Source organism: Natrix helvetica (assembly GCF_964273705.1).
Source record: "Natrix helvetica genome assembly, chromosome: 7".
Classification (NCBI taxonomy): Eukaryota; Metazoa; Chordata; class Lepidosauria; order Squamata; family Natricidae; genus Natrix; species Natrix helvetica.
In genome coordinates, this window is record NC_138558.1 from 9,195,202 (window position 1) to 9,218,830 (window position 23,629).

The 23,629-nt window shown below is 46.0% G+C and overlaps 1 protein-coding gene across 1 annotated transcript in view; it reads left to right on the forward strand.

The window, feature by feature from the left end:
* The window catches only part of FRAS1 (Fraser extracellular matrix complex subunit 1), a gene marked incomplete at its 5' end in the record, with an annotated part of 344,413 nt that overhangs the window by 179,753 nt on the left and 141,031 nt on the right, over positions 1-23,629 (forward strand). The window contains 6 exons of the mRNA XM_081960316.1: positions 3,356-3,511; positions 6,908-7,054; positions 11,349-11,495; positions 15,796-15,936; positions 17,594-17,737; positions 19,690-19,833. Of these exons, the coding sequence (XP_081816442.1) occupies positions 3,356-3,511; positions 6,908-7,054; positions 11,349-11,495; positions 15,796-15,936; positions 17,594-17,737; positions 19,690-19,833 (879 nt within the window). The remainder of the gene's footprint in view (positions 1-3,355; positions 3,512-6,907; positions 7,055-11,348; positions 11,496-15,795; positions 15,937-17,593; positions 17,738-19,689; positions 19,834-23,629) is intronic.

Sequence of the window (23,629 nt, forward strand, 5' to 3'; positions counted from 1 at the left end):
TGACAGGACCATTTTCACACAGGGCTATTGCAGCATCCTCCTGGCCCCGTGATCAAAATTAAGACGTAGGGGAACAAACTCATATTTATGACAGCTGCAACAGTGTCCTGGGGTCCTGCGATCCCCTTTTGCGACCTGTTGACCAGCAAAGTCAAGGGGCAAGCCGGTTTCACTTAACAACCGTGCTACTAACTTATCAATTGCAGTGATTCATTTAACAACGGTGGCAAGAAAGGTTGTAAAATGGGTCAAAACTCATGACAGGCCTGCAGCCATCTTTTCTTTTGGATCTTTGGCCTGCCACACTTTCTATTATTCTACTATGCATTTTCTATTGTGGGAAAATGGGACAGGGGATTGTATGGAGTTAGATGCTATGTAGCCATAACAACATTCTTTCTAGAAAACCAAGGTCATCCTTTGTCTTTGCACTTCTGCATCTGACCGTAACTGGATGGGTGGAACTGCCAGCATGGCAGTGGGAGATTGGACCATGGGATGGACTTGTGGGTGTGTGGGCAAGATCTTGAACTTTCAACTAGGTAGGGAAAACCGGGAAGCTTTCAGATTCGGGTTTTCCCAGATGTGCCGACATGGCTCTTTTAATAAATTGCAACTTTGAGCAATACTTTGCCTTGGACTCTGATTTACTTTTGGATGCTATTTGGAATGCTGACAGCTCACTTATCAAATGTCCCACTTAGCAACAGAAATTTGGGGCTTAATTGTGGTTGTAAGTCCTGGACTACTCATAATTTGTTGTGAGTTTACAACCAATTACAAGTTTAAGGAATTCTGGATGGTTGTAGGCAGCTAGATTAGAAGGGATTTGCTATTTTTGTCCATTCTAACTGATTCCCAAAGACCTGGGATAGCCAGGTGTTTCATATGAAATATGCAGGATGTAAGCTGATCTAAATAAAGCTGCTTTTTGCAAATTATTGTTGTTATGTGGGATGAAGGCAGGAGATCCAACTGGCATTCCTTCATGTCTGTCGTATGCAGAGCGTGTGTGAAAACATATCTTATAAGTGTGGCGGGAGTGATTTCTGTTCATATCAGAAAGTGGTGGGTTTCTACCGGTTCGGATCGGTTTGGCTGAACTGGTAGTGATTTGGCGGTCAGGAAACAGCATCAGCCCAGGCCTGCCACATCCCTGAACTGGTTCTCCTGGCGGCGCCAAAGGCACCACCATCTTGTTTTTGGCTAATGCAAATGCGCAGAGCAATTTATATTTCAGTGTGCGCAAAGTGCACATCAAGCACGCACGAAGCATGCACTTGTGTGGTGCAGCCATGAGCAAACAGGCAGTATAGACTTGCCAGAACCCACCCCTGCTCGGGCGGCCCTCGTGAGCTCCGTTTTCGGCTGTGATTGCCTCCCACAACCTTCTGCTAGCGAAAATGGAGCTCGGGAGAACTGCATGCGGCCCCGCCAGGCTCCGTTTTTCGCTGGCAGAGGCATTGTGGGCAGACCCTTCACTGTTTCCACGGCAGCCCTCGCAGGCCGGATCTGGCCCCCGGGCCTTGAGTTTGACAATCCTGCTTTAGACCCGTGTTTCTTAACCTTGGCCGCGTGAAGAGGTGCGGACCTCAACTCCCAGAATTCCCCAGTTGGCAACTGGGGAATTCTGGGAGTTGAAGTCTGTACCTCTTCACGCGGCCGAGGTTGAGAAACACTGATATCGAGTAATCGCTCTTCTACGCTATTTATGAAGAAATCCCCTCCCCCCCTCATTCAAACTGAAAATGTGGTTTCTTACAAAAGTGAAACCATTCTTCCATGTCCTTCATCGTGTGTGATACAGAACAGATCTTGGTCTTCTTCTGTAGGACGTTCCTTTAACGCCTTTGAAAAAGTTGTCAGTAGAAGCAATTGCTAAAGGAAGAGGCCGAAACTGGCAACCACATCTGTCGGGAAGCTTTAAATTGGCTTCCTTTATGGAACGGGCGATTTGGAGGAGAGATCTAATTCGGCTCTTGCAGTGTTGAATCTGCGATGCTAAAATCCAGGCCTCTGTCGGGCAGCTGTCATGTTTTGAAAGGTGATTGCAATCAGTGTAAATGCCTCGGGCAAAGGGAAAATTTTGCTATTACTCTTTCGGCGAACTATTTCCTACGCTTGTTAGAGAAGGAAGCAGGGAAGGATTTGATCCACAGAAGCACAGCCTGGATGTGGGAAGTGAAAGAATTGCATTCAGGAATGAAATGGCATGGCATGGCATGGCATGGCATGGCATGGCATGGCATGGCATGGCATGGCATGGCAAAGAATAGAATAGAATAGAATTTGGAATAGAATTTGGAATAGAATTTGGAATAGAATTTGGAATAGAATTTGGAATAGAATTTGGAATAGAATTTGGAATAGAATTTGGAATAGCATATAACAGAATAATATAGAATAGAAGAATGGAATGGAACAATAGAATAGAATAGAATAGAATAGAATAGAATAGAATAGAATAGAATAGAATAGAATGAGGCTGTGAGTTTAAGTCCTGCCTTAGCCATGAAAGCTAATTGAGTGACCTTGAGCCAGTCACTCTTTTTCAGCCCAATCTTCCTCAGGGGGTGGTTGTTGTGATGGAAATAGGAGCAGGAAGGTGGGTTGGATTTGTCCTCCACCTTGAATTATTTCTGAAAATAATACAGCTAGTCCTCAACAATTGAGCCCCAAATGTATGTTGCTAAGTGAGAAATTTGTTAACTGAGTTTTGTCTGACTTTACAACTTTTCTTGACATATTTATTAAGTGAATCGCTGCAGTTGTTAATTTATTAACATGGTTGTTAAGTGAATCTGCTTCCCCGTTGGCTTTGCTTGTCAGAAGGTCGCAAAAGGGGACCCCATGACCCCAGCAATCGTCATAAATGTGAGTCCATTTTCAAGCCTCCGAATGTGAATCACACGATTATGGGAATGCTGCACGGGTCATAAGTTTAAAAAGTGTCGTACGTCACTTTTTTCATTGCTATTGTAACTTCAAAGAGTCACTAAGCGAAGTGTTGTATGTTGAGGATTACCTGTAAGATGGGATATGAAAGAAGAGAGATAAAGAGGGAGAGGGAGAGAGAAGGAAGGAAGGAGAAAGAAAAGAAGAAGGAAGGAAGGAAAGAGAGAGAGAGAAGGATAGAAGGAAAGAAGGAAGGAGAGGGAAAGGAAAGAAAAGAATGAAGGAAGGGAAGGAAAGAAGAAGGAAGGAAAGAAAGAAAGAAAGAAAGAAAGAAAGAAAGAAAGAAAGAAAGAAAAAAAGAAAAGAAAAGGTCACACTTATACCTTGATGATTCTGTTTTGACTGTCCAGAAATCTGACTTGTTAGGAACTTTACCCAACTTTCTGTCCTCTATCAACAGCTTGCCACCCGCTTTGTGAGTTGTGTGTAGCAGATCTCCACACCGACAGAGGAAGCACTTGTCTCAGGTGTCGCGACGTCCAACACCTGCTTCTGAAGGACCACTGCGTGCCAGACTGCCCCGCAGGATTTTATCAACGCGGAGGAGCGTGTCAGAGTGAGTAATGCCTGAGAAGTCCTTCGGGAGAGGGTGCGGCTAAGAAATAAATATTTATTATTATTATTATTAGAAAACGGGGGCGCTAACAGATGTCAACAGATTGGACGTGCCAATTAATTTCTCATCAGATAAATAATTTTTCCCTCCAACCTGTAGCATCTGCTAAGTCTTAATTATCAGATTTTTCATAGGGACATTAAAAAATATTGCCAGGGTCGGTCAAATCAAAAGCCTGTCTAAGTCCGTGGAATTTCAAGAGACTTTCAAAAGCTGGAGAGAAAGACATCCTCATGTTCTCAAGTGACCGATATCCACAACCATCCACCCTCTGGATAGCACATAATCGTCACAGTGAATAGATGTTTATGTAAATGGTAATTTTAAGGCGGTCTTGGATGATTTTCTTCTATCGGTTCTGCGTCTTAATTGCCCCGATTCCTCCTCCATCCCCTGATGTTCTCCCAATGTATTTGATAGCGAGTGCCGTAATTGATATTAATAGCAATGGATATTGCTGGCTGGGAAGGAGGAGGGGATTAGAGTCCATCAACATCTGGACGGGGCCAGGTATTCAAGCATATCAATTGATTAGTCATTTAGGATGTGCTGTTGGTTTATTGCATCCCTTTCTCCATCGCTGCAGAGGATGGTGGACAGATTCCCTTCCGCCTGGCTAAATCCTTAATAAAGTATAGTATATAAATACCGTATTTTTCGGAGTATAAGACGCACTGGAGTATAAGACGCATCAAGGTTTTGAAGAGGAATTTTTTTAAAAAAGTTTTTGCACTCTGCAAACCTTCCAAAAACAGCCCGTTTTCCACAAAAACGGGCCCGTTTCCACCCCAAAAAAAGGCATGAATAGCCTTTAGCCTCTTTTTTGAGGGAAAAAGGTGCGTCTTATACTCCGAAAAATACAGTACTATATATATATATTCAAAACAATTAAGAATAATATTTTTCTATATTACACAAAGGTGAGCAAATTCTCTTGAGAAATGAGGAAATTATCAACTGTACAATGAAGAGATTGGAACAGCTTTACCCAACTTGCCACTCCTACAATAATTCAAGGACAAACATATATTGGGTGTACGGTCTTCATTATATTCCAGGACTATAAGAGAATCTAGTGGTAAAGGCACCATCCTGGAAACCAGGAGTTCTAGTCCTGCCTTAGGCATGACAGCCAGGTGACTTTGGGCCAATCACCAGGAAGCAGTGACTCTAGTCCCACCTTAGGCATGAAAGCCAGCGGGGTGACTGAGCCAGGCACCAGGTTGCAATGAGTTCTAGTCCTGCCTTAAGCATGAAAGCCAGCTGGGTGACTGAGCCAATCACCAGGTTGCAACGAGTTTTAGTCCCGCCTTAGGCATGAAAGCCAGGTGACTTTGGGCCAATCACTAGGAAGCAGTTAGTTCTAGTCCCAACTTTGGCATGACAGCCAGGTGACTTTGGGCCAATCACCACCAGCAGGCGGTGAGTTCTAGTCCCGCCTCAGGCATGAACACCAGGTGACTTTGGGCCAATCACCAGGAAGTAGGGACTCTAGTCCTACCTTAGGCATGAAAGCCAGCTGGGTGACTGAGCCAATCACCAGGTTGCAATGAGTTCTAGTCCTGCCTTAAGCATGAAAGCCAGCTGGGCATGTTTGGGACAGTCACTTTCTCTCAGTCCAATTCACCTCACAGGGTTGCTGTTGTGGGGAAAAGAGGAGGGGGAAGGTGCGTCGGATATTTTTGTTGCCTCTTTGCAACCCTCACATCTTACAACCATAATTGTGGAGTTGCATTACGGTCGTAACTCGAGAACCACCTGTATAACAGGAGGAAAGGATTACGAGGTAGGTTCACTGCCTTGAGTTATTTCTAAACACAAGAAAGGCAGGGTAAAAATAAGTGAATAAATAAACATGCTTTGATTCAGGCAGGATCCAAGCAAACACCTGGGGGAATTGGCAGCATTTTAAAGGAAGATAATTGAGAATCTGAATGCTGTGTTATCTTTTTCTCTGTGTTCCTGTTCTCACAGCAGAGATGATAGAGTGAATTGAGACATTGGAAATCACCGATTGGGCAAAAACTACATGCATAATGTTTTGGGTAAAACTGTAATTAATAATTATCCAATTAACCCAAGGTAATGTTAAGGAGAATAGAAGCAGAGCCAGACAGAGTGGCTGTTTGTTCTGTAATAATAATAACTAGCTGGGTACCCGTGCTTTGCGACAAAACTATGTGATCGGGCAATGCAGGAGAAATCTGGTTCACTCCAGTGGCTCACTGGTGGTCGGTGATTGAAACACATAAGGGAATATAGCTCCCGCCGCCTTGAGCCCGGAAGCAGTTCCATAGTGGAAGGCGTAGACATTTAGTACTGTAAGCCCCAGACCACCACTCCTAAGTGAAGAAGTGGAACGTCTGGCAGTTTGAACTGAGGTAACAGAATGTGAGGCAACTGGCAGTTGGAACAGAGTTCTTTTCAGGTGGGGAGGGAGAGTAGAACTCCTTAGCATCAGAACTTGTTAATTACTCTATGAGAATTACTAATGGTCTGATGGTCATTAAAAAAAAATCCTTTCTTAGTGAGCACCTAGAAGTTGAGAGGAACATACGTGCCAAATTTCAAGTTTGTAGGCTTTACGGTTCTGGAGATTTCGTGATGAGTGAGTGGTATTTGGCTTTTATATACATAGATTATTATTGTTGATATGTATCTTCTTGCCTGTCTTCTAAGCGAGCAAGATAACGGCACACAGGGATGTACAGATAGTTCTTGAGCTACGACCACAATAGAGTCCAAAATTTCTATTACTGAGACAGTTGTTGGTTAATTCATTCATTCAGAAAATGTATGCAGCCACCTACTTGTTCACAGCGACTCTCGGCAGTTTACAAACAATGAAAAACACAATATTGCCCCATTTTACGAATTCTTTTGCCGCTGTTGTTAAGTTAGCCACACGGTTGTTAAGTGAATCACGCCTTCCCCATTCACCTTGCTGGTCAGAAGGTTGCAAAAGGGGATCACGTGACCCCGGGCGTTGCAACCGTCATAAATATGAACCAATTGCCAAGCGTCTGAATTTGGATCACATGATCATGGGGAAGCTGCAACAGTTGTAAGTGTGAAAAATGGTCATAAGTCACTTTTTTCAGTGGCGTCGTAACTTCGAACGGTCACTAAACGAACTGTTGCAAGTCGAAGACTACCTGGACTCATATTATTTTTCCAAGAATTCTGTGAGGATAATTTAGAGAAGAAGATCTCGTGATTCCATGGCTGAGTGAAGATTTCAACATTCATTTCTGAGTCCAACACATTTCTTGTTACCTATGCATGGAGTTTGAGAGTCTGCATTTTAAATGCCTTTGTCTCCTTCTTCTCTTCCAGAGTGTCACCCTTCCTGTAAAACCTGCACAGGAGAAGGCCCATTTTCCTGCACTTCCTGTGATCCCAACCTCGTCCTTTCTCACACTGGCTCGTGCCTCTCGGCCTGTTCCCTGGGATTCTATCAGGATGAGAACCTTCGCTGCAAACGTATGTGGTGCCTCAGTTTCTCATTTTTATTTGGGACTAGCCGATAACCTGGCGTTGCCCGGGTATTTATTTATAGGGGGAAAATGTCCGGACCAAACATAATTTTTAATATTGGATTTTCCCCTTTCCCAGAGAGAGCCCCCTTGTGGAATACTGTGAAGCTGTTACCATGGCAACACTGCACTGTACAGTAGCCATTTTACGGCAGTACAGTAGAGGCCATTTGAAGGTACAACAGGCTGTATCTTAACAGAACACACACTCTGAGTGGTGTTAAAGGTATCTTACCACCACAGTATTTGTTTCCAGAGAGTAAGTTATCTGTGTACCAAATTTGGTTGAAATTGCTCGAGGCGTTCATTATGCTGGAACACACAAACACACACACACACACACATTTATATATATATATATATAGATAGATAGATAATGTTTTAGATGTATAGTGGTGTGTGTGTCTAGGACAGGGGTGTCAAACTCAAGGCCCGTGGGACGGATCCAGCCCGTGGGGTGCTTAGATCTGACCTGTGGGGCTTCCCTGGAAAAAGCAAAGACCCGGTCTGCGGTGTCTCTGCTAGCGAAAACGTGTGCGCCCCCGCCACCTCAAGCTCTGTTTTTGGTGGCAGAGGGCTGCAGGAGGCCATCACAGCCGAAAACAAAACAAACTACAAGCGGAACAAAAGGAGAACTGTTTCTTCCCCTTTTGCATTTCAACATGGAAGAAGGGACAGGAAAGGAGAAAGGCAAAGAGGAAAGTCAAAGAACAGGAGGAAAGATGGGAGGAGGGCAAGGAAGGAAAAATAAGGAAAGAGGGGAAGAAAGGAGAATGAAGAGGGAAGGAAAAAGAAGAAAAGGAAGGAGAGAGGGAGGGAGGGAAGGAAGGAAGATTGTAATGAGAGTAAAGGAGGGTCTGAGGGAAGTCCTGTCTTAGCACTTGGGTACCACAGGTGCCTTCGACATGAGTGATGTCGAGCTGGTCATGCCCCCCTGGCCATGCACCCCAGCTCCCCGAGGTCAAACTCAACCCTGATGCGCCCCTCAATGAAATCGAGTTTGACAACCCTCCTGGTCTAGGGCAACTTGCTGTGGCCAACAGGCCACGCCCAACTTACCATGGCCAAATCGCTATGAATGGTTACTAAATAAATGATTGCAAGTTGAGCACTATCTGTAAATTGTAGGGTCATTTGTTGCGTGGCTGTGTGACATTTGTGCATCCCAATTCGCGCACCCTACTCAAGACATGGCTTGCTAGATACACCACAATGATTGGTATTGTGCCAGCACACTAAGCCAGTGTTTCTCCACCTTGCCAACTTTAAGACGTGGGGACTTCAACTCCCAGAATTCCCCAGCCAGCACATTCTGGGAGTTGAAGTCCACACATCTTAAAGCTGCCAAGGTTGAGAAATACGGCGCTCAGCTATACATTTCTGCTTCAGAAGCTACAATGGCCGAATTCACACAATACACTAATTCAAACTGAGCAAATTGCATTATAGACTTCTCTAGGACATTCCCATGTTCGGGACATGTTAAATTATCATTACCTTGACTCCCACAGAACAGAAAGGAGAAACATCCAACTAAAATTAAGATGGTGGCATTAATTCAGGATCTTTAGAGTAGCACATTGTAGAATAGGCTGAGAAAGTTACGATTAAAAGAGACTGCTGAAAACAGGCTTGCAATAAATCCCAAACATTTCTATCAAGTGTTTCTAGTAACACTGCGGCCCAGACCAATCTTAAGTAGCTGACACTGTATGCTTTATATTGCTTCTACGCCGCCGTTTTGAATAATATGTCACTGGTATATTTGAAGTTGGTAAATGGTAATACAGCTCACAATTAGCCGTTCCTTCGCTCTGTTAATCCACAGATCTTCTTAATGTTACAGTTGTTAATTAATTAAGCCTTGTGACACTCTCTGGAATTGATAAAGCGAATGAGATGCTATAGCATAGAAAATTAGATACCAGCCATACGATAGGATGGATTAGATTGAGAGAAGTGGGCAGGCAGCGTGGAATTGTGTCTTCTTAAACTTAAAGGAAGAAAGTTAGGGGAGAAGGAAGGTTTAGTTTTTGACTGTGATTACGTGGAAGCTGTACTAACTCGAAGAGTTCATACAGGATGTTCATTCTTGTTTGCTCTATCATCTCCTTTTAATGACCCCATAATCCCTTATGGGGTTGAGTCTGTGCAACTGACTGGAACTGAGTGTGTACTGGCCGGATGCCCTTCCTGTTGCCAGTGAGGAGTTTTTTTTCCCAGCAGATATATTCTCATTGTGCCCAGAGAGAGAAATATCAGCCTCTGCCTAGGATCGAACTCACAGCATCCTGATTGTGAGGCAACAGCTCCATCTCTAGGCCACCGAACCACTCTATTCTTGTTTGATCTATCCTTAATTAATTAATCTGTTAAAGCCCTGTTTCTCAAACTTGCAAGTCTAAGATATGTGGATGTCAACTCCCAGAATTCCCCAGCCAGCTGCTGCTCTAGATTTCTGGGTGTCAGGTGTCAGGGAAATCAGAAGATCCAGACAGTTCAAATGGGTATGAAGATTCATTGCAAGCTTAAGCTCTCTACAAAAATCTGAGCTACTAACAGCCAAAGCAAATTGGCAGTCGATAAGAGCCGAAATGATTTGAGGTGGGTTAGACTTAGATCTTTTGTGGGCATGAAAGGACTCAAAACTGATGGTGCATTTGACCCCTCCCTCAGGCTCAGCCTGGTCAACTCCTACACTCGGATCTACATTGCTTTAAATCAATTCTTGTGCTTATGTTCAAATGTGGCTCTCGGTCAGACTTCCCTTGTAGATGCAAATCTAGCAGGTCAGGAGAAATCTGGAGCAGTGGTTCACCTCATTCCTCAGTAGTCTGTTCCAGTCCCTCGTTGAGTCTGTTCCAATCCAGGTGTTAAGGAGGAGAGAAGTCACACCCACGGCCCCTCACTTGTGTGGTGCCTGAGAGTTTGACGCATCAAACCCACCTCAAATCATTTCGACTCTTATCGACTGCCAATTTGCTTTGGCTGTTAGTAGCTCAGATTTTTGTAGAGAGCTTAAGCTTGCAATAATTTCACATTGACGTAAAACTGTTGGGTGATGTCATTCGTTGGAGTTTGGTATCATCACTATGGATGTCTTCCCTGTTAGGATGTCTCCTAGATAGGTTGGGCTATACTAGGACAAGGGTGTCAAACTCAAAACTCGGGGGACAGATCCGGCATGCAAGGTGCTTAGATCTGGCCCGTGGGGCTGCCCTGGAAACAGCGAAGGACCGGCCTGCAGTGCCTCTGCCAGTGAAAATGGAGATCAGGAGGACTGTGTGTGGACCCCCCCCCCCCAAGCTCCGTTTTCACTGGCAGGGGTTTGCAAGAGACCCTGGCAAAAAACGGAGCTTGAGAGCCTGTTTTTGCTGGCAGAGTACCTGGGCCTCCACAGTAGAGGTGGGTTCTTACCGGTTTGGCCCGGTTCGGTGAAGTAGGTAGTAACTCGGCCTGCCACGCCCCCAAACCAGTTCTCTCGGCAGTGGCGGAGGCACCGCCATCTTGTTTTTTGCTTCTGCACATGCGCTGAAGCAAATTTTTTTGTACTGCGCATGCGCGCAGCAAGCGTCCGTGTGCAACTGGCACCCTGAACAAACTGGCAATAGCAGCAGTCAGAACCCACCCCTGTTCCACCTGCGCCCCTGACACGAGTGAAGTCGAGTTGACCATGCCCACCCTGGCCACCCAAGGTCAAACACAACCCTAATGCGTTTCTCAATGAAATCGAGTTCGACACCCCTGTACTAGGGCTTCCCACCTTTTAAGACTTGTGGACTTCAACTCCCAGAATTCCTCAGCATGGTTGGCTGAGGAATGCTGGGAGTTGAAGTCCACATGTCTTAAAGTTGCCAGCATTTCCTTTTTCATGTACCCAAAAAAGATCTGTATTATTACACAGGAAGTTAATCAAATGAATGAAATTAAAAGCTGAATTAACTTTTGGTTCAGGACTGTCCTCCATGCTATGCCTATCAATGATGAAGTGAAAAAAAAACCTTGTCTTTATAGAAATAGAGCATGCCTACTTCTTATAATGCTTTGACTTATCCAAAGTGTTTTATATATGTAGCTCGGTAATTTAGTTTAGAAAGAAAAATCTCTGTATTGCAAGTTGTCCCTCCATAGAAAGACTTCTGAAGCGTTCTTTCAAATGGAGATTTGGAACTTGTAAGTCTTACAGCTTCGTTTCTTCATGTGAAATCTGATCTATCTTGATGTTTTATCTTTCTCTCCAGCTTGCAGTGACTCGTGTTTGAGTTGTGATTCGAGATCCCACTGTACATCTTGCAAAGACCCATCCAAAGTCTTACTGTTTGGAGAGTGCCAGTATGATAAATGTCCTTCGCAATATTTCCTTGACTTGTCTACCAGGACATGCAAAGGTGAAGGGAATTCCAAAAATGTTCATGTTGAGTCTTAGTAACAACTAGCTGATAAAGATGAATGCGTTTAGCTTTGTAAATCCCTCAATGACCTCTTCCCCTCCCCTCCCCTCTTCTCAAAATTGGTTCATTTATTTATTAGATTTTTATCCCACTTGTATTATTTTTATAAATAAGACTGTGAACATACATTATGCTCCTTTCTCCTACCTCTTTTCCCCCATAACAACAACCCTGTGAAGTGAGTTGGATTGGCAGAATTAGAATTCACAGTCTTTTGGTGATTGACCCAGAATCAACCAATCGGCTTTCATGCCTAAGTGGGACTAAATCTCATTGTCTCCTGTCATTGGCCCAAATGTACCCATCCGACTTTCATAGCTGAGACAGGACTAGAACTCACTGTCTCCTGGTCATTGACCTAAAGTCACCCAACTGGATTTCATGCTAAGGCAGAACTGGAACTCACAGTCTCCTGCTTTCTAGGGCAGCACCTTAACCACCACACCAAACTGGGTTAACCGGTTGTATAGATTAAAACTCAGCTGGTTTCATATATTTGCTGGAAATGTGGCAGGTGTCAGGGTTCCAAATAGCATCCAAAAGTAAATCAGAGTCCAAGGCAAAGTATTGCTCAAAGTACCAATTTGTTAAGAGAGCCATGTTGGCACATCTGGGAAAACCCAAATCTGAAAGCTTCCTGGTTTTCTCCATCCAATTGAAAGTTCAAGATCTTGCCCTGTACCCACCAGTCCATCCCATGGTCCAATCTTCCATTGTCATGCTGGCAGTTCCACCCATCCGGTTCCGGTCAGGTGCAGAGGTGCAAAGACAAAGGATGACCTTGGCTTTCCAGAAAGTATATTGTTATGGCTACATAGCATCTAACTCCGTACAATCCCATTTTCCCACAATAGAAAATGCATAGCAGAATAATAGAAAGTGTGGCAGGTCACAGACCCAAAAGAAAAGATAGCTGCAGGCCTGGCAGGAAGTGTCCTTCAGTAGAGGTAGATCTTCAGACCCACCAAGTGAGCCAGCAAGGTCCTGGTGTCATGTTCCAAAAAAAAAAATCCACTATCAGAAGAAGATTGGGGTCTTGCTCTTTTCTGACCCGAACAAAATTGCATTATAAATACATTATCTAAGGGAAATTATTTCCATCTTCTTTAGTGACTTATCTCATAATTAGTTACCCTGAGACCGACTGATCTTATTCCTTTTTAAAGATTGCGACACGATGAAAATAAGGAGCAGAACCTCTGATTAATGAGGGCCTCTTTATTCATGAATTTGCTAGCTCAGGAAACGAACACGTTGGAGCAAAATGGAATCTAGAATTCATGGGAGTGGGATGAAGACGGAAAGCAGGGCCAAGAAGGGGTTGAAAATCAATCTAGGGCCTAATCCCAATGACCCCTTATTTTTTGCTTTCATCTAATTCTAAATCCAACAACCTTCTTCTCCAGAACTGAAGAAGCTTCTTGGATGAGAAGTGAAATGTTTTCGGGGAGGGGGGTGAGAACTTCAAGAAGTTGCCTTTTGAAAAGCACCTTTGGGACAACCATGAATTGGATGATTGAGAATTCACGTAGGCAACTTTCTTCTAATGTCCAATAAATCCCCATCCTTTGCATCTCGAGAAAATGCATTGGATTGTTGTTATCCTGAGGTAATATTTAACCAGATGTTAAAATAATAGTGTTGGATTGAAATTCCATATGGTTATCGCAGGGACTGAGATAAGCTATCCTAGGTGAAATGCTGAGAATTTGGCCGAAAGATCCAAAGAATGTCTCTGCACTTCTGCTTATCACAGCTACTTATCAGAGAGATAATTTTTAATAATTTGGAGCTCCAAAAAGCTCTAAAAACCATCCTCATCTTCTCCTCCTCCTGCTCTCTTCCTCCTCCTCCTTTCTTCCTCCTTCTCCTCCTTCTGTTCTCCTCCTCATTCTCTCCTCCTCCTCCTCTCCTCCTCCTTCTCTCCTCCTCCTCCTCCTCCTCTTCTCCATTCCTATCTTCTCCCCCATTTTCTCTCGGCCAATCTGCTCTCTCCAATACAACAGAAGAGCCATTTCTGTGGGTGACCTCTTTTGTGACGGGAAGCCCTTTTCCATTTCGCTGTTTCTTTATTTGATACAGATTTTCTGCCTCAGAAAGTTGCAAGGCACAAGGTAGAAAGTCAATGGGGGAGACCAGATTTGTTTAATGACGACATGATTAATTTAACTGCAATGATTTGCTTAACAAACCTGGCAAAAAAGAACATAAAACCAGGGGTGACTCACGTAATAACTGCCTCACTTAGCAACTAGCCTTAGTTTGGACGTAAGCCTATCTATATTTTAGGGTTATGTCAAGAGTTGGAGAAGGTTCCTGTTAATTTCATTCAAAACAGAGTTGGTGGAAACTCTGGAGCAGTGTTTCTCGACAAATTTAAGAGCTGTGAACTTCAACTCCCAGAATTCCACAACTTTTAAAAGAGTCTCATGCTGGCCAGGGAATTCTGGGAATTGAAATTGTGGGAATTGAAATCCAGACCTCTTAAAAGAGTCTCATGCTGGTTGGGGAATTCTGGGAATTGAAATTGTGGGAATTGAAATCCAGATCTCTTAAAAGAGTCTCATGCTGGTTGGGGAATTCTGGGAATTGAAATTGTGGGAATTGAAATCCAGACCTCTTAAAAGAGTCTCATGCTGGCCGGGGAATTCTGGGAATTGAAATTGTGGGAATTGAAATCCATACCTCTTAAAAGAGTCTCATGCTGGTTGGGGAATTCTGGGAATTGAAATTGTGGGAATTGAAATCCATACCTCTTAAAAGAGTCTCATGCTGGTTGGGGAATTCTGGGAATTGAAATTGTGGGAATTGAAATCCATACCTCTTAAAAGAGTCTCATGCTGGCCGGGGAATTCTGGGAATTGAAATTGTGGGAATTGAAATCCAGACCTCTTAAAAGAGTCTCATGCTGGTTGGGGAATTCTGGGAATTGAAATTGTGGGAATTGAAATCCAGACCTCTTAAAAGAGTCTCATGCTGGCCCGGGAATTCTGGGAATTGAAATTGTGGGAATTGAAATCCAGACCTCTTAAAAGAGTCTCATGCTGGTTGGGGAATTCTGGGAATTAAAATCCAGGCCTCTTAAAAGAGTCTCATGCTGGTTGGGGAATTCTGGGAATTGAAATCCAGACCTCTTAAAAGAGTCTCATGCTGGTTGGGGAATTCTGGGAATTGAAATTGTGGGAATTGAAATCCAGACCTCTTAAAAGAGTCTCATGCTGGCCGGGGAATTCTGGGAATTGAAATTGTGGGAATTGAAATCCAGACCTCTTAAAAGCGTCTCTTGCTAGCCAGGGAATTCTGGGAATTGAAATCCAGACCTCTTAAAAGAGTCTCATGCTGATTGGGGAATTCTGGGAATTGAAATCCAGACCTCTTAAAATTATCAAGGTTGAGAAACATTGCTCTGGAGGCTACAGAAAGTGGAGTTGTAGACCACACACAGCTATGGAGTTGGATTCCGTTGGAACAGAAACGTATCTGCCTTTCCTAAAAAAAAATCCTTAGCCACCTGCCCACTTCTATTTGCTTATCTCTTGTCTCATCATTTCGGCGTCATGAACACTCACCATCAGTGTCACACAAACTTCAAAGATCCCAAATCCATTGATTAGTGAGACATGAATGTCAAGTTGGCCTGGTCACAGTTTGATTCCTTTCCGTATGGTTCTTTTACTCTTCCCTTCAAACAATTCCTTTTTTTGTCTCCCTGATGTGGAAATGTACAGAGATGAGAATGAACCTACAATCTACTTCGCCGCATTCCATTTCTGGAAACGGTGTTTGAACTGCTGAGCCAATGTCACCTTCCGTTGTCAATCTGGCCGGCTTAATTAGCTGCGTTTATGGGGAAATCCCACTGGCCCCAGTCATTGAGAGAGAAAACACTGACGGCCTCCCTGGGCGGCCTGCCTGGGCTGATCAGCGCTCTAGCCACTAGAGAGGATGGCTGTCGCGCTTCGTGCATCTGGACGGCTGGGGGAAAAACAGAGCAGCCGCGACAATGTTAACATAATTGGAAAAAACCCGAAACTCCAAGGGAAGAATTTGCGTTATTTTAAGACCATCTCCTTTGGCGTTCCTTCCCCAAGTCTTACATCTGTTCTGCTGTTTTTCCTCTGCCCTTCAGTGCGCCTGCAGACGAGTAGTGGCGTGATGGATGGAATCGGGGAGGTATAAAGGGAGAAAGAACGCGGTGGCTCTGGGAGGAACGCTCTCTTTTATTGTCTTGTTCCAGAGTGCGACTGGAGCTGCAATGTTTGCCACGGCCCCAACCGTACAGATTGCCTGCAGTGCATGGAGGGGTATTTTCTCCAGCAAGGAGCCTGCATTGAGCACTGTCTGCCGGGATTTTACAGGGAATCCGAAACATGTCAAAGTGAGTCTTGGCACAGGGCAGTGGTGGGTTAAGGATCCCGTTGCAACCGGTACGTTGCAACGGGGCCGGGAGTCTCCAGCTGCTTGGCGGAGCGTTGTGCAGGCGCTGTATGCCCCGATCGGCTCAAATAGAGCTAAGGAGAGCAGGCAAGCAGGTGGGCCCTCCAGAGCATCTTACCGGAATGGTAGCTGGTGCTCCCAGCAGGCACCGGTACGCCCGGTTGTATCCCACTACTGGCACAGGGGGACTTAATATTCAGCCAGTTCTCTCCGATTTGGGTGAACCGGTAGCAGCGGCTGTGGGAGGCTCTGCCTACCTGCCCCGACCTAATGCACGAGCACTGTGCATGCGCAGAGGTGGCGCGTGCGCTCACATTTGCGAACCGGAAGGGAAAGGAATCCCACCGCTGTACTTAAGGCACCATTTTGTGCGATCACCTTGAGAGGGGCTAGTTCAGAAATCACAACAAACAGTTGCCATTAAAAAAAAAAACAACCTACCAGGATTTTTAATCATTTCAAGTCACAACGGAATTGGAAAAAAAGCGACATGATCATTTTTCATACTTAACGACCGTTGCAGCATCCCCACAGTGATGTGATCAGATTTCGGGCCCTTGGCAACCGACTTATGAGGGTTGCAGTCTCCTATTGGTCACAGGATCACCTTTTGCGACTTTCTGATAAGCAGTGGGGAAGCCAGATTCACTTTAACAACTGTGTTGGTAACTTAGTAGCCTCAGGGATTCACTTAACAACTGTGGCAAGAAAGTGGTGTGGCCTGCCAGCAAAGCTGGCAGCAGATTCAGACAGTGAGGAGGTTGGGGAGGAACATGGGCCAGTCCTGGAGTCTGGGGAAGGCTCTGACGTGGGCTCTGTGTCAGAGGCAGGGAGGGGGCCAGGGCCGTATGCCAGTTATCAGCTGCCTTCAGAGTCAGACATCAGTGGGGCAGAAGAACAGCTGGAGCCTGTTCCTGATGTGCACATGTGCAGAACTGCCAGAAGAAGGGAACAGTTAAGGAACAAGGGTCGACTTGGGAATAAAGGCACGGGTGGACGGTGAATGGCCAACAGTCTTTCATGAGATTTCACAACTACGGGCCTTTATCAGGCTTGGAGAGCTGCCAGGCCGATATCTTCCAAACGCCACTCTGTAGCAGGCAATACTTGGCAAGAACTCAGGAACAGATCTCCACCCGAATGAATTGACTAATTGCCTCCTGCAAACTCTACTCCCCTTTTTTCTCCTTTTTATTTCCTCTGGGAGGGGCCATTCACCGTTCACCTGTGCCTTTACTCCCGAGTCGGCCCCTGTTCTTTAGCTGTTCCCTTCGTCTGGCAGCTCTGTGCATGCGCACATCAGGAACAGGCTCCAGCTGTTCTTCTGCCCCACTGATCTCTGACTCCAAAAGTAGTTGATTAACTGTCAGACGGCCCTGGCCCTCTCTCTGCCTCCGACGCAGAGCCCTCATCAGAGCCTTCCCCAGACTACAGGACTGGCCCAGGTTCCTCCCCAACCTCCTCACTGTCTGAATCTGCCACCAGCTCCACCGGCCGCTGGCCGGGCCACAACAGGGCAGGAAAAGCATAGAATGAATCGCTGTATCCTATGTAAGTAGGGAAACACTCCTTTCTGAGTTTCTTCTGGGGCTTTGCAGGATGCGATGATGACCACTGCCTCCAGTGCGACGGGCCGGGGAAATGCGTGCGCTGCCAGGCTCCGTTCCTGCTCCTGGATTCCCAATGTGTCTTGTCTTGTGGGAAGCGGTACTACGGAGACCATGGAGGGCAGATATGCCTAGGTAAATGAGTTAGGGCATTAAAAATTAAACATGCTTGATGCCCAGAGCAATCTGGGTAATTTTTTTTTAAAGTGCCAAAGAAGAACACACCTGAGATTTCACCCATTGGGACAAAGTCCTTACGCGAGCAATCATGCTTCATTTAAACAGAACCTTTTAAATATATATGTGATTTGCAGAACATGTCGGAAGGAAAAAACGTTTGGTAGAAATCCACTAAGCATCTTCAATATGGAATGCCTGCATCAAGACCCCAGGCCCGGTTTAAGGGTTTTTAAGGCCCCTCCAGAGGCCAAGTGACTCACCTTGGGGGACCCAATGTTCCAGAGGGTGGGAGCCATGCAGGGGTGGGTTCCTGCCAGTTCTACCCTCTTCTATAGAAGAGGTTCCACAAATCTACCGTGCCGTTTAGAACCGGTTCCAGCTCCCTCCCCCTGCCCGTCCGCACCACGCTTGCCCCGCTTGCCCCGCTTGCCCCTCACTGATTGGCTGGCTCACCAATCACCCCGCCCGCCTATTAAGAGTCCTATCTAAACCTTAAAATCTTAAAGCTGTCAAGTTAGCCACGCCCACCCAGTCACATGACTGCCAAGCCACGCCCACCCTGTCACATGGCTGGCAAGCCACTCCCACAAAGCAGGCCACACCTACAGAAGAGGTTCTAAAAAATTTTTGAAACCCACGACTGGAGCCATGGCAGGAAAGGATCTTCTCCTGGACCCCAACAGCTGGAATTTCTTGACTGATGGGAGTCCACATTGTGCCAGAGTGAGTGGGGGGAGCCAATCCCATTGGGGTACGATGGCCCATGTACCCACGCTGCAAAGGGCTTTAAAAGAGATCGCCAACACCTGGAATAGGACCCAGAAGCAAATTGGCCCTCTGTACAGCTCACACAACAGGGGCATTATGCGGGCCACCCTATGGTCTTCCTGGAACTGCCCATGTAGCCGTATTCTGTACCAGCAGCCTAGAAATAAGGAGGGACTGTCTTGATAGAGAGCAATCAACCCATGGAACAGAAGTTGCCTTCGGACATTGTGGGAGCTTCATCACTGGAGGCTTTCAAGAAGAGACTGGACTGCTATCTGTCAGAAACGGTGTAGGGCCGTGATGGCGAACCTATAGCATGCCTGCCACAGGTGGCACACGGAGCCCTCTCTGTGGGCACATGAGCCGTCACCCAGCTTATCTTCACGCATGTGTGCACCTCCCGCCGGCCAGCTGATTTTTGGGTCTCTGCCGTGCATGTGGAAGATGCACCGGGGGGGGGGTGGGATCACGAGTGTGTGTGGTGCCCCTTCGTGCCCCAATTTTGGTCCCAGGAGGCTTCAGGGAGGCCTGCTAGGCCAAAAATGGGATGCACGGGGAGGTGCATCATGCCCCCCCCCTCCCGAGAGGCTTAAGGGAGGCCTGCTAGACCCAAAAAGGCGCGCGGAGGGGGTCATGCCACATGCACGGGGAGGGTCACGGGGGGAGCATGGGGGGGTCATGCGCAGATGCACGGGGGGCACATTGCATTATGGGTGTGGGCGTGCACAATTTCAGCACACAAGGAGAAAAGGGTTAGCCATCACTGGTGTAGGGTCTCCTGCTTGGACTAGGGGGGTTGGACTAGATGACCTCCAAGGTCCCTTCCAACTCTGATAATCTAATCTCTTCAAGGGTAAGCCCACGTGGAGCCCTTTGCAGCAGTCCAGACATGAGATAACCAGGGCACGGGGGGACGGAACATTTGTTCGCCTCACCTTGTGGAAATTTGAGTCCCAAGTAAAATAGGGTGGCTTTTTAAATGAGCCATCCGATTTCAACCCTCAGCAAGCCTGACGGCAAAGGGAGACGTGTTCAGAATTAACTTCCCTTGACTATCAATAAAGGAGTTACATAACCGCCGCCTTGTTTTCCCGGTTGAATTTGCCTATCTTAGCCTCTTGCTTTTCCATTCATGCCAGCTTGCCCCGAGGGATGCTTGGAGTGTGACAGTCCCACCAGATGCCGAGTTTGTAATTCCACCACATTTCTCCAGAAAGGCCTTTGCGTGGCTGACTGTGGGCGCGGCGGCGTCTACAACGACCCCCGAAATCGGCAGTGCAAATGTGAGTTTCCCCCTCCAGCCATTTCAGGATAATCGGATTCAGCCCTTAGCTTCTCATGTTTAAGATTCAAAACAAAACAAAAAACAGTGATTTGACAAGGATGGAAACTGGTTCACGCTGCACTACTCTGGGACAACCAGGGCTCGATGACTGAGAATCTTCCATGGACACGCTGAACCACAGTTTGTGTCAACCATGGTTTGCTGAATCAACCTCTCCAAACTTGGCCAAACTTTAAGACTTGTGGACTTCAGCTCCCAGAATTCCCTAGCCAGGATGGCTGGCTGGGGAATTCTGGGAGTTTTTAATTTTAATTATTTAGTTTGTCGAACATGTATAAGATAACAGGTATAAGTATAAACATGAACAAAGGAAAGGAGAACAAATAAATGGGGACAGTAGGACAGGGACCGAAGGCACGTTGGTGCGCTTATTTACGCCCCCTTTACGGACCTCGTAGGAATGGGGTGAGGTCAGTGGTGGGTTTCAAAAATTTTTAGAACCTCTTCTGTAGGTGTGGCCTGCTTTGTGGGAGAGGCTTGCCGGCCATGTGACCGGGCGAGAGTGGCTTGCTGGCCATGTGACTGGGTGGGCGTGGCCAACTTGCAAAACGTGGTGAAACTCACTTAACAACGCTCTTGCTTAGCAACCAAAATGTTGGCTCAGAAACTCTGGCATTTGAAGCACGCAAGTCTTAAAGCTGTCAAGTTACAAGACCCTTGCACCCCTAACCCTTTAGAAAAAAAAATCACAGGGGTGTTCAAACTTGACAGCTTTAAGACTTGTGGACTTCGACTCCCAGAATTCCTCCTCTCGCTCTTCATCTTGATGATGTGCAGACGGGTGGGGGGAGGGAGCTGGAACCGGTTCTAAACGGCACGGTAGATTTGTGGAACCTCTTCTATAGAAGAGGTTAGAACTGGCAGGAACCCACCCCTGGGTGAGGTCCACAGTAGACAATTTAAGGTTGAAGCTGTGGGGGTTTGAGGATGTAACAACGGAGTCAGGTAGAGCATTCCAGGCGTTGACCGCTCTTTTGCTGAAGTTGCATTTTCTGCAATCGAGTTTGGAGCGGTTTACCTTGAGTTTGTATCGATTGTTTGCCTATGTATTATTGTGGTTGAAGCTGAAGTAGTCATTGACAGGTAGGACGTTGTAGGAGACAATTTTGTGTACTATGCTGAAGTCAGACCGTAGGCCACAAGCCTTAAAAGTGGCCAAGTTTGGAGAGCCCTGGAATAAATCATCAAGCTTGAATACGTACAGTGCACTAAGATATAAACCATGATTTGTAATCCGTGGTGACTGAGTCCACACATTAACATTCGCTGAAGTGCTTCCAACCACATGATGATTTATTGGGTTGGGAATTGTCAGTCTGAAGAAACCTGGCATATTTCTGCCTGTGTCACACTTGGGACAAATTTTAGAGGAAATTTTCTGCCGTCCTGCAAACTGCAGCTCTGAGAATTTAAGACGATAAAGCATTTTAAACAGAATATACCTTTACAGTGCATGATCAGTCTACTGTAATAAAGCAGGATGTTCACTAACATTGGTTTTATGTCTCTCTATTTTTTTCCCCTCATTTCTCCTGAAGCATCCTGACTATTTTTTAATTGCTAGAAATTTCTTCTTGAGATTCTGGCTATCCTCTTTTCCCCATACAGTTAGTCCTTGACTTACAACAGTTCATTTAATGACTGTTCAAAGTTACAACAGCACTGAAAAAAATGACTTATGACCATGTTTCACACTTACGGATGTTGTAGCATCCCCACGGCCACATGATCAAAATTATATTCATATTCTATTCTATTCCATTCCACTCCTCTCCACTCCTCTCCACTCTCCTATTCTATTCTATTCTATTCCGTTCCTTCTTCCATTCCATTCCTTATTCTATTCTATACTATTCCATTCCTTATTCCAGAGGTTCCCAATCTTTTTCGGTTTGCGGCTCCCATAACACTTTGGATTTTTTCCGCGGCTCCCTTAATAGGTACATCCGATTTTTTTAAATTTTTGACTTTTTAAGGATTTGGAAATCTACTTTTTAGTTCGTTAAGGTTAGGTTAATTGAAAAATAAATTAAACACGAGCTTTAAATTCACAATTTATTGAACATCGTTTAATGATTTAAAATTATTAATGGGATGGATGGGCTTGTTGTTCGCTGCACAACTTCTCAAATCTTGGATCAGAAAAATAGCTTTTGAAAAGTAACTTAACCACCACACTAGCCCAGTGGTGGGCAACCTTTTTTTTCAACTGAGCCAAATCTCGCCAAAACCACGATTGAAATTTATTTGGAGAGCCGCTCTTGCTTAGCAACCAAAATTTTGGGCTCAATTGTGGTCATATGTTGTTTTTCTTTCTTTCTTTCATCTCTCTCTCCCACTTTCTTTCTTTTTTTCTTTTTCTTTCTCTCTCTCTCTCTGGCTCTTTGTCTCTCTCTCCCTCCCTCCCTCTCTGTCTCCCTCTGTCATTTTCTCTGGGTGTCTATCTGTCTCTCTCTCTCTCTGTATCTCTGTCTCTCTCTCCTCCTTCCCCCATCTCTGTCACTCTGTGTGTGTGTGTGTGTCTGTCTGTCTGTCTCTCACTCACTCTGTGTGTGTGTGTGTGTGTCTCTGTCTCTCCCTCTGTCTCTCTCCCCTCCCTTCCTCTCTCTCTGTCACTCTGTGTATGTGGGTGTGTCTGTCTCTCACTCATTCACTTAATCACTCACTCTGTGTGTGTGTCTCTGTCTATCTTTCTCCCCCTCCCTCCCCCTCTCTCTCTCTCTCTCTCTCTCTCTCTCTCTCTCTCTGTGTGTGTCTGTCTCTCCCTCTGTCTCTCTCCCCTCCCTTCCTCTCTCTCTGTCACTCTGTGTATGTGGGTGTGTCTGTCTCTCACTCATTCACTTAATCACTCACTCTGTGTGTGTCTCTCTCTCTGTCTGTCTATCTTTCTCTCCCTCCCTCCCCCCCTCTCTGTGTGTGTGTGTGTGTGTGTGTCTGTCTGTCAGTCTCTCTCTGATTCCCTCCCTCACTCCCTCTCTGTTCCTCTCTCTGTCTGTCTGTCTCACTCACACACACACACACTGTGGTCACCAGTGTGTGTGTGAGTGAGACAGACAGACAGAGAGAGGAACAGAGAGAGGGAGTGAGAGAGGGAATCAGAGAGAGACTGACAGAGACGAATCAGAGACGTACTTTTAGCTACCTGGCAGCGGCGTTTTGCCTTGGGGGGCTCCTCAGAACTTCCCAAGACTTCGGAGGGAAGTTTACAGCCCTCCCTCGGAACGCTTCGGAGGGAAGCTTCTGCAAAGGCGAGTGGCAACAAGTCTCCCAGGCTTTAATTTGCCGAGCTGTGCGCACGCGCCTGTTTTCCACGGCGTGGAGCAGCGGCGAGATTCTGCGCGGCGAGCAATGATTCCAGGGGCCATCCGGGAAGATGAGGAACGCGAGGGGGACCCTGCCCCCCCCACTGATGCCCCCCGGAATCATCGCTCACCGCCCAGAATCTCGCCGCTGCTCCACACCGTGGAAAACAGGCGCGCACGTACAGCTCAGCAAATTTCAGCCTGGGAGACTTGTCATGCCCGGGCTTTTGCAGAAGCTTCCCTCCAAAGCCCGAGAGGAGGGAGGGAAGCGGGCGCCCGGCGCAGGTATTAATAGAATATTTCGCGGCGCCCTTATGACGATAGCGCGGCTCCCCAGGGAGCCGTGGCGCACACTTTGGGAATCACTGCCTTATTCTATTCTATTCTATTCTATTCTATTCCATTCCATTCTATTCCTTATTTCACTTCATT